The sequence below is a fragment of the Gavialis gangeticus genome, unplaced genomic scaffold, assembly GCF_001723915.1.
Source record: "Gavialis gangeticus isolate Ggan-Ray unplaced genomic scaffold, GavGan_comp1, whole genome shotgun sequence".
Lineage (NCBI taxonomy): Eukaryota > Metazoa > Chordata > Crocodylia > Gavialidae > Gavialis > Gavialis gangeticus.
The window spans coordinates 47,486,644-47,497,767 of NW_017728997.1; the positions used below are offsets into that span (position 1 = coordinate 47,486,644).

Below are 11,124 nucleotides of genomic sequence, written 5' to 3' on the forward strand. Positions count from 1 at the left end.
AGGAAATTTGGTGACAAGGGAGCAGCAGCAGCTAATACTGACATCCTTCCCCCTGCCAAATTCCACAGACTGCAACCCCCAAGCTCTGTGCAGCAGGGTGGGGCTGGGCCACACCTCTTCCCAGCTGGATTGGGGCCACACCATGCTCCCTCCCTCTGCCTGAACTGGGCCTGGACCATGCCCCCTCCTCTCCCTCTCCCGTCTCCTCACAGCTGGATTGGGGTTTTGCCATGTACCCTGCCCTCTTACCCTGCCCCCTTCAGCTGGATCAGTGCAGGGCCATGCCCCCTTCCAAGGCCATTTGGCTGGGGCCATTTGGCTGGGGACACTGTCCAGTCCCCCCTGCTCTGCACGGCCAGATGGGGTATCACTGTGACTGTCCCAGGTGCCACATCAGGACCACTGGCCAGATCCAGCCTGTGGACAGACTGGGTACTACCCATCTGGCCTACCAGCCAAAAAGATTGAGCACCACTGTACTAGGGTTTTTCAGTCTCCAGTTGTGATCAGCCATTCAGGAGACTCAGGTAAAGGCAAAAGAACTTCCCATTCTCTTAGAGACCAAACCCCAGGAGAATCCTCCCCATAACCCCATAATATCAGCCCTGGAGACTTAGTTCCAACTCACTACCCCAGAAATCCCAAATGCTGGTAAGTTATTCCCTCCCCCATTACCCCAAAAATATGGGATCTGGGTCTAGGTTCTGCATGGCCCAACCTGACTGAACTGCTCTGGTCTTTGTGTTGTGCAGCCAGTGTGTCTGTGCTGGTGACAGTGACCCCTGTGAACGAGTATCCCCCTGCATGTCCAGTGCACTCTACATTCAGCGTGAGAGAGGATGCTGCATTTGGTTACGTCATTGGTTTTGTAAATGGTACCGACTGGGACTATCCCTTCAACAGCATCATATACAGCCTCATTGGAGGTGCAGGTGGCAGCCTTCCTGCTTTCTACATTGGTCCACGCAGTGGTGAGGCACCCTGGCTATACTTGTGTACTGGGTAGCTGGGGCCAGTCAGAGCACTCTCCTTTCTGTACTTCCCACAGAAATCCTACAGGGCCTGTCAGAGCTCCCCTCACCCACTATGACCCAGTTTGGGGCCTGTCAGAATAATTCCACAACACATCCCCATTGGGGCCTCCTGGAACCCATTGAGAGCACCCTAGCCTGTACCCCACAGAGGGAACAGTCAGAGCACCCTGCACCATACCCCTAAGGAGATGGCACAGAGCCAGTCAGGACATTTCCCACTCTCTACCAACTGAGGGGACCTTACTTCACCTAATCCTGACTCTTTTATTCCCTCACCCCCTCCACAATGATCCTGTTCCCACCTAGTCCCAACCTGAGCCCCAAATTCCTGAGCCTGAGGACTTTCAATGGGTAGGATCTAGAGTAGTTAGGGGCAAGAATATACAATATTGCTTCCTGCCATGGCAGGAAGGATTTGTGTACTCAGACCGCTGGACTATGAGAGACAGACAACCTACCACCTAACTGTGAAGCTGCAGGATGTGCACAATGACGTGGACCCGACGTTCCAACGGAGTGTGTCCTGCAGTATCACCATCAATGTGCAGGTGATGCTACTAGCCTAGCAGTGTCCATCAACCTCTGACTGCACTGTGGGTGGGCATGGCCAGAGCTGGGCTGGGCTGGGATGGGAGGGATGAAGAACCTTTCATTAAGCTCAGGGTGCTGGATGTGTGGTGTGCCAAATGCAGACAGGCACTGAGGGCAGGCAACTTGGAGGGATTCAGCCATGGGCTCTGTTGAAATGGAACTGAAGTCTCCAGCCCACTTGTGGCCTCTGCCTCTTAAGGCATTCAGGTATAGCACAGAGCTCCCAGGACACCAATGGGGGCTATGGAGAGCATGCTGCTGGGGAGAGGGAGCTCCCTGAATTGCTGCCTGGGCTCTTCCTGCCTCCAGCCTGGCCTTGTTCAGTGCCCAGGATAACAGGGCTTGAGGCACGAAGTAGCTGGTTTGCCAAAAGGATTGGCTAGCTCGAGCTCCCACAGATTTTAGCTGTGCCTATGCATGTGCAACACATTTCCAAATCTAGCTGCAAGAGCACAATTTGGGGCTCCTGAAATGAGGAAATGCAGTCAGTAGCTGCCTGGCTACCTATAGTTTGCCTTCTGCTTTCATATGAGACACTCTCTCAGCATCCTGTTCATGTACCTTCCAGCCTCTAAATCAAATGGGACAGGGCAGCTCCTCCTCCTTACAATCTGATTCTCAAGCACCAGGACAGGGCTAGCTGCTATATGAAAATGGTCTGGGGTCCTGGAATTACCCTGCAGAACCACTGAATTCTTCTCTGCAGCCTGAACAAATTCCTTCTCATGCAGTTGTATCTGAAATTTCTCAGATCAGCCGGGTCCTGGCCCAGTGTGGTGTGTGGCAGTTAGCCTGTAGTAGCTGGTGGCTCCAGAGGTCCATACAGCTTCAGCTGCCCAGTGCAGTATATGGCTAGGTTGTGGTTTTTATGTGGCTGTAATTTAGAGTCTATAGGCATATGCTTCTAACCATCCTGTGCCCTCCAGCTGGGATGCTGTAGGATGCTACACAGCATGCCCAGCTTCATCCAATGCTAGCATCAATACGATGCCCCCTACCGCACTTCTTTCTAGAGCAGAGACACATGCTGCTGGAGCCAATGGGGAATCCCTGGTAATTCCCAGCACAGTGCATGATCTATGAGAAATGCAGAACCACTTTGCTGTAGTAGCAGAAGGCATCGAGATGTGGGACTCATTGTCATGGAACATGAGGCTGCACTGGGAGTTTTGCAGAATTACTTGCAGAAGGAGGGGAGTGTTGGAACTCACCACTGGCCCTGCAATAGAGGCTGTCCTATGTGGAGAATCCTGTTGACTCCATCCAGCATGAAGCACCACTGCAGGGCAAATGGTGTCAGTGCCCCAGGGAGGGCTGACCAGCACAGCCATGGGATAGGGGTGCTGAGCTACCAGCCAGGGACTCACTCTCACATTTCTGTGTTTGTCAGGATGTTAATGACCAGCCCCCAGTCTGCCAACCCATGATTAAGGAGCTCTCCATATATTCCACACTGGCCCCCAGTCAGCCTGTCACATATCTGGAGTGCTCGGACTATGACAGGAGCACTGTACTGCCCTTGTGTTACACCATTGTAGGAGGTGAGCAGGGTGCTGGACTCCTCAGCCTAGGGGGACTAGTCCGGCCATGGGGATGGTGTCCCCATTGGGCATGTAGGGACACTAGCCCAGACTGGCAAGGTGAGAAGGTGCTGGGTTCAGGCCCACCCTACTGCAGCCTCTCACCAAGCTGCCCTGGTACAAAGGAGATTGGTCTAAACAGGGCTTTCCTTCCTCAGGCAACATCAATGGACGGTTCCATTTGCGTGGGAACACCCTTTACCACAACCACTTCTCTTATGACCCTGATGGGATCGTCGACCCCTTAACCTTTGAGCTTCTGGTGGAAGTGTTGGACAGCTGCAGCCCGCCACACCACAGCACAACTGCCACAGTGATTGTGCATGTGATTCCCTGGGCCACAACCGTGCCCACCACTAGCACCTTGCTCACGGTGGGAGTGTCTGTCATAGAAGGCAGCCTATGCCTCCAATCCCTTGTACCATAGTTACTGCTCTCAACAGCCCAGCTGCCCCATGACAGCTCTCTTATAACCCTCCATCATATCTGATAGCTCCCCAGGCTTCCTTTCCTTTTAGTGTCCTGCAACTCCAACTCCACAGAATCAGCTGTTCCTACATCTCCTACCTTTGCATCCCTACTTGATCTCTGCAGGGCTTCTCTGACTACCTTGTCTTCCTGGGTGTGGGTTCTAGCCTTGGTGGCTGGGCAAGAATTGGCCTATAACTTTAGTGTCAGATAGTGAGACTGAAAAGGTCTCACTTTTTGCTGGCCATCCAGCCCATGCTTTGCTTCTGTGGGCAGCTTGCGGGCTGCCACCCCACACTATTCTTTCTCTGTGGGAGCTTTTAGATTATGGACCACTGGGTTTCACTGAACACCAGGCTGAGAATTATAGTGTGGGCAAGGACTGGCTCAGACAAGGCTTCCCTCAGCTGAGAGGAGTCATAGAGCATCCACTGGTCACAAACTGGCACTTGTCCCCATTTTCTAGCAGGGAAACTAGGGCAGAGGTGGATACAGCAACCTGCACCCTGGTTTGCCAGTGCCTTGTGCTGCCCACCAGGAGGTATCTCTGGCAACACACCCAAGCCTTGGCTTGCCCAGGCATTGGTATCAGGTTTCTCTCTTGCAGACACCAAGGAAAGAACCACTAGTAATCACCCGGACAGACTACTTCTGGGAGCCCACACCCTGGTTTATGGTGGTGCTGACCATCTCCGGCATTCTTCTTCTGGCAGCTCTTGGATGGCTGGCCTGGGGACTCCTGTGCTGGTGAGTAGGGACTGAGAGCAGTGCCTTGCTGTGGTCAGAAGTCTGCTGGCCTGACCTGCCCCAGGCATGACCAGCAGGAGCCTCTGCTGTTCCAAAATAGCAGTGCTGTAGTACAGCTCTATCTGCCAGAGACAACAGCCAGCCTGTGCTTCCCACATCCTGCAATTCTGCCCCCAACTCCTCTTCCCTCTGCCCATGAGCAAAGGCATGTCCCCCACCCCATGTCCTCACAGATTCCCTGTGCTCCTCAATGCAGGTCCATCCGCAGAGAACCAACCCAGCTGCTTCTTCAGGACAGGTAAGTGAGAGATGCCTTTCTTCTGCATTCTGGTCCGGCACTGGCACAACCTGCAGCAGTGCATGGGCCAAGCATCAGAGCTGAGTGCAGGCAACTATCTCCAGCAGTCCCATGGCAGTGGCTGAGTCTGACCTGCTTGACTCAGTGTCTGGATTCCACCTCCTGCATTGGGTTGCTATGCTGCCTTGTTTGCCCCTTAGGTTGTAAGTTCTCAGCTGGGCTAGACTGGGCCAGACTTGATGATCCAGGAGGATGTGCCCATGGCTCTGAATCACTATTGATACCACCTGCAGTGCCAGGGTTGTTCTGACTCCTGGAGAGCTGAGATCAAGGCCTAGCAGCCTGTGCACACTGGCCGCCTTGCTGCCCTCATTGCAGCAGGGTGCTTAGCACTAGGATCTAAGCCCGGTTCTCCTGGGGTGACACTTACCCTTGTGATGGTCCCTAGGTCATATGGACATGCATCCTCCTGTGTGGCGCTACTGCCCCACTGTCCTTTCCCATGGCTGTGCATCCCTCTTCTGGTGCCCATTCCTGCACACTGTGGTCCCACAGAAACTTTCCCACCAGCTTTGCCCTTGGGCCCTGGGTCTGACCCACTCCACTGCACTCACATGTCAGCCCATTGGTTTGAGGAGGGATTGACATGCCTTTAAGTGCAGTACTCAGTGACCAGGATCTCCAGGGATAGAGTGCAGCCAGTGCCAGTCCTGAGCACCTTAACTGCATGAAGAGAGTGGCTTCCCCTGCAGATGAACAGCAGGGTAGCAGCTGTTGGGTGGAAAAGAGCACATTTGACTAGTGTGTGCCTTGCCTGTGGGCTCCTCTGCTAATTACCTCTTGCTCCCTTTAGATCCCTGCCCCACACAGCCTCTGTGAAGAGAGAGAAAGGGGACCTGCATGATCTGAGCAAGGAGATGGATTCTTCCAGCATCCTGAGCTTGGTATGGCTGAGTATGCCCCATCACAGACAGCGACAAACCCTGCCAAGGAGGCCACCTCTAGAGCACTGTGTCTTATGCTGTGCTTTGGCTGGGCACCATTACCATCTCATCCTCTACCCATCCTGAGGACAGGCAGCAACTGCTGCTGTCCCTGCCAAGCCAGCCCTGTATTTGCTGAGACTCCCTGCTAATGCAATGGAAGAGCCAGTGCTTCTGCCCCATTCTCTACAGCTCCCTGTGCTGAGAGAGGCTGAGACTGATCTAACACTACCAAAGGCAATGCTTCGTCCCAGCTCTCTGCTGGGCGGTTGTCTGCGCCCCTATCCATGAGTCTTGGACTTTCAGGTGTATTAAGGCAGGCAGTGCAATGGTCTCAGCACTTAGCATCTGTTCCTTTCTCTCTTGTAGGGGCAGTTTGATGGCCGTGCCCAGGACCCCTGTGAGTGTATATTCTCCCAACCTTCCTTTTCCCCTGATTGCAGTGGGGGAAACTCTGTGACAGCAGGAGGAGGAAATGTCTGTCTGTCTCTAGTGCTAGCCCTTTGGGGAATGGCATGCCACTCTCAACCCTGCACTGACCCCGGGCTGTGCGGGCTTTTGTAGCAGACTGAGGGCACACATTCATGAACTACAGCCAATCTCATTTTTAGTGTGCCAATGTATACTCAGGGACTGTAGATTTTGGCCTTCCTTGTGCCTTCCTGATGCAGGGTCCAGCACAGATTCCAAGGCTCTGTGGGCTAGAAGTTAAGCAGCCCTGTCCTAGTACATTCTGGGACTCATAGAGTCCAGTGGCTGCATCTTCAGAGTGCTTAATAACTGTGTGTCAAGCTCCTACATGCCACCCTGTGGGTGTACCTTGGGAGCAAGAGAGTCCTGGGCAGGGACCAGAACACTTACTGGTCTGGGGAGGCTGCCTACTGTCTGTCACCAGGATGGTAGCCACATACAGGAAGCCAGCAGTGGCAATGGATCCACTGTCATAGTCCAGTGTGTTGTTGACCTGTAAGATCCCAAACTGGGGTTAGAGGGGGTTTCAAAACCTGGTTCAAAAGGGACACGGAGTTTTCATGGCATGCTGGGACCTATCATTTCAAGAAACCATGCCTTGGGGTTGATGTAGCAGTGAAACTGCATTTTGCCCCTCCTATACAGTATCTCCCCCAGTGCAGAGGAACCCCTGCTCACCAACGGATGCAATTCAACGTCCAGCTCTGTCCCCAGGATATCAGGGAAGAAGCTGTTGGCATTAGGGAGACACCCACCTGCATGTATCTTATCTGCCATGCCCTTGAAGTTTCTGCTGCCTTTGGCTTCTAGCCTTGGTGATTCCTGGTGCCTGCTAGTGCCTGTGGCATCTGTGGAATACACTGCTGATTCCTGTGCAGTGACCTGAAGTTCCCAGTCTTCTCTAGCACCCCTGGCAGACCAGGTGACTCAGCCCAGGGCAACCAAACCATGCTTTCCTCTGCATTCAGTAATAGGCATTCACCTGATCAGGGTGCAGGCTGCCCCAAAGCTAAGGTTCCTGAGCAACTGCCCTGGCACATGAGTGTCTTGGGCAGTTTATGGAGCATCCAGGGCCACTGCAGCACTATTACCAGTGCCTGAGTGTGGCATTCCAGTGTTCCATGGAGGCTGGGCCTAGGTCCTGTAGTGCCAGTGCCAAGGCACTCCAGTGCTCCACAGAAGTATTGGAAGTTCCAGTATTCCACAGGACTGGGGAGATTGGGTCCTTCATGCTGTGACACATGTACCCTGCTTTCTGTCTCCAGTGACAGGCCGAGAATATCTCTTCAACAGCAGCACTGGAGCACGGCGTTGGACCTGAATGCATCCCTTTCACCCCTGCACTGCTAGACCTAAGAAACATACCTTGTCCTCTCCCCATGCTACTAGATTAATTTAAGTACAGTGCATACCCTGGCCCAGCTACTCCACCTCAGAACTTTGGAGAACCTTGTTTCTGTGTTCATATATTGATTAATGGTCTGGGAGGGGAGGTCAGCAATATAAGCATATTGGGAGTGTGATGCCCATTGTGTCCACTGTGAGTGTGCGGTGCCAGCAGTATTACCAATTTTATAGGTTCCCATTTAAATTTTAAAGCTTGAATCTAACCATGTATATTTGCTGATTGGGTAAATGTAATTACCCATATTGGCAGGCAATTAAGTGAAGGTGACCCCTTTTCTTTGACTCGCAGGAGTATTAGCTTGCAAATTGTAAGGCAGGGGTCTTTTTCAATCTACTGTTATCTACTGTCATCTTGGAGACTGCCTGTCAGATCACTTTGGCATTCCTAACCAATCAACATGCTTATTAAGTAATCAAGAATCACCCAAGGAGCATAATAGATAGTTGCATAGGTTAGGTTTGGATATCAGAAGTCTGAGATATACTGAATACAACCTATTATCTGACAAGTGACAAACAAAATTGAATACAAGCACTTGGACCAGAGAACAGCAGAAATCAAGGTTTCTTACTACTCTTAATCATCAGCTGTCAGCTCTTTAGTATCTCTGATATGTTCATAGATGATCAAGTAATTCTTCAGAAGGCAATGTTGCCCTTGTTGCAAGACATTCATGGGAATGCAGTCCTTGCTATTTCTAGTTCAAAATATTTAAGCCACTTGCTTAAAGTTAGGCCTCATCTGTCTCTACCTGACTCTGGCAGTAGAACTTCTGGATGCAAACAGCAGGTGCCAGAGCATGCACATACCTAGGTGTTTCTAGCAGTGTTATGTGGCTTCACTCAGTAGTGGTGCTGCCAGAGCACAAAGTACACCTAGGGAGGTACTAGCTACTGAAGACCCTGCAGCAGCTGGCAGAGGGCACATGATAGCAGCAGTCAGCACAGGGCTGGGCAGCAAAGAATGCTGGAAGAGCAAAGGCTACACATTAATTCTGAAAGACTGACAGCCATGGAAGGGAACCCGAAACCAATTAGACTGTATCTTAAGCAGGGAACTCCCAAAAGAACCATGCTGGCTTTGAAGACAGGGAATAATCCTAGGGGCTGTGGGGCATTGTGGCAGGTGGTGACATTAATGTGGAAGTCACATGAACTCTGCTTTCCTGTTGTCATCAAAAGGCCCTCAAATACTGTATTCAGCTAGTAGCTGCTGAACGGCTACTGCCAATACACACTGCTTGCTTTGCTCTCAGAAGGGTTCCCAGGGGGCTCTGCTCATCTGGAGAGGCCTGGTGAAACATGGCCAGTGGAGCTGAAGGTCCAGTGTTGGAACTGTGAGGCCTGGCAGAGGCAAAGGCCAGGACCACTAAGAATGGGACTGTCCCAGAGAGCCTATATAGAGACAATTGCAGTGCACTCTGTAACTTTATGCACTTTCTGGAGGTGGTTCTGGAGTGGCACACCTTTCTTTCTCATTGACTGCTTCAGGGCCCTTGTATCTCAGCTCTCTCCTAGGCTGTTTCCTTCACTGTCCAGTAGATGGCAAGAGTGTACAGCAAATCTCTGATGCTTTCTTAAATGTTCAATGACCATTTTGTGCTTGGAAGCTTGTCCAACTTCCTCTCCCACTTGTAGCTTGTCCAATAAACGATACCACAAAAAAGAATTGTCTAATGAACTCATCATGTCCCCAAATTCAGAAAATGTGGTTGGCACCTTCTTTGACTATGTCTAATTTAGGGCCAGGCAACCTTTTCCAGGTGAGAGTGGAAATGGCCTACACTGGGTCAGAGGCCAGCAGGCAGGGTGGCCAGTAGGATCTTGCTGCCACCACCGCTTGTCTCTGTGACAACACAGGGAGAGTGCCTGCAGCTGGTGCTCACTTCTGTGAGCAGAAGCCCCTCAGGGCTGAACCTCCACACCTGAAGCCCCTCACTGCTGAATGCCTCCAAAGCCCCACATCCATGGGCTGGATCTAATCTACGATCCGCAGGTTGCTAACCCCTGCTCTAATTCCTTTGAGTTCAAATCCTAAAGGACTCATACAGAACAAGAGACAGCACACTGAAGGAACAAAATAGTTTACTGTATTTTCTGTATGTACCACATATCTTCAAATAAGTTATACGTCTTGTTTTGGGAAGGTAGACTGAAGCAAAAAGTTTTTACCAGGTCACATCTGAATCCTGACCATGGGCAGGATAATGACTGAATGACCAGTGCAGCTCGGCTATCACTACATTTTTCACCCTCTCACAGCCACTGCTGTGTGGGCAGCAGCTTTTGGCTGCTCAAGTAGTTCAGCAGGGTCTATGAAAAGATTAAAACCGTGATGCTGCATTTACAATGTCCCTTTGTTTCTATTCCAGACAGAAATTGGTTCCTCACTTAAGACACTCCTTTCAATTTTGAAAAGCTAATTTGGTGGGGAAAGGTATGTGTCGTGTAGGAGTAAATACATCTATTTACTGATGACAGCATTTTTAAAGCAGACAAATGTAGTTTCAAATTTGGGCAAAAGACATGTAATGAATTCTTGGAGGATCAGGAGGTTTGGACCCATGGAAGCTTCAGCTCCCTGGGTGTTACCAAGCTATGCCTAACTGGTCTGAATTTACATTTTCCCCACCTTGCCATCGTGCCTACTTCCCTGAACAAAAGGGGCCACTGTGTAAAAGCCTGTCAGATGCATCTTCTAGGCTTGGACAGACATTACTTACCTGTTGTTGTGACATGACAAAAAGTTTGAGGCCACACAGTTTTATTTTTTTTCCTGCCAAAAAAAAAAAAAAAGCACTGATCAAACTCCAAAATGGCAAAACACAACAAAAAAGATGCTGTTTAAAACAGCAGTTTCAGTGTTATAGGAAGTTTTTCTGTGACAAATGTAATGGGTGGCAGGTATTCCTGTCCACCTCCAAGGAAAAGCGAGTGGCTCCCTGATAGCTGGCCCAGCAACAAGCCACCACACAGTGGGATTGGACAGAGAATGGTTTTGTCACTGGGGGCTGCCCCCTGCCCAGGACCTCCTGCAGGACCAGACAGGGATGGGTAGTGGCAGATTAAGGTTTACTGGGGCCCTGGGCTCCAGAGGGGAAAGGGGCCCCTTACCCTCCTGATGCTGCTGCTGCCGCCAAGGGTGGGGTAGGCCTCTGTGCCCCATGGACTGGGGTGGTGCTGGGGGGGGGGTGCTGTAGCCACCCCAAAATTCACCTTAGCCCCCCCATAGTCTCACCTCCCAGTGCTGCCCACCCGCCCTGCACAGCTGAGTTTCCAAAGGCGCGGCACTCTCGGCAGGGGTGGTGCCAGCCTCTTTCCAGTGGTGGGGCTGGGCCAGGGCTGCGCTTGGAGCTGGTGGGTGTGGGTTGGGCTCAGCTGTGTAGGGTGGGTGGGCAGCAGTGGCACTGGGAGGGGTGGCTACAGGGGAGCTAAGGTGAATTTTGAGGTGGCTATAGCCCTCTCAAGCCCCCAGCCCAGCAAAGCCCAGCCCCAGCCAAACCCCACCACTGGGAAAAGACTGGTGCCACCCCTGCCCATGGAGG

At 51.7% G+C, this 11,124-nt stretch overlaps 1 protein-coding gene across 5 annotated transcripts in view; it reads left to right on the forward strand.

The window, feature by feature from the left end:
- The window catches only part of CDHR4 (cadherin related family member 4), a 29,305-nt gene extending 21,145 nt beyond the window's left edge, over positions 1–8,160 (forward strand). For 3 of the 5 annotated variants that reach the window (XM_019505150.1, XM_019505148.1, XM_019505149.1), the window contains exons 12-20: positions 753–971; positions 1,443–1,582; positions 3,016–3,166; positions 3,364–3,578; positions 4,281–4,420; positions 4,677–4,718; positions 5,572–5,662; positions 6,071–6,101; positions 7,438–8,160. In XM_019505150.1, the coding sequence (XP_019360695.1) occupies positions 753–971; positions 1,443–1,582; positions 3,016–3,166; positions 3,364–3,578; positions 4,281–4,420; positions 4,677–4,718; positions 5,572–5,662; positions 6,071–6,101; positions 7,438–7,493 (1,085 nt within the window). In that variant the 3' untranslated portion in view covers positions 7,494–8,160. The remainder of the gene's footprint in view (positions 1–752; positions 972–1,442; positions 1,583–3,015; positions 3,167–3,363; positions 3,579–4,280; positions 4,421–4,676; positions 4,719–5,571; positions 5,663–6,070; positions 6,102–7,437) is intronic. The other 2 variants (XR_002095316.1, XM_019505151.1) reach the window with 2 other exon arrangements.
- The last annotated feature ends 2,964 nt before the right edge of the window (positions 8,161–11,124 follow it).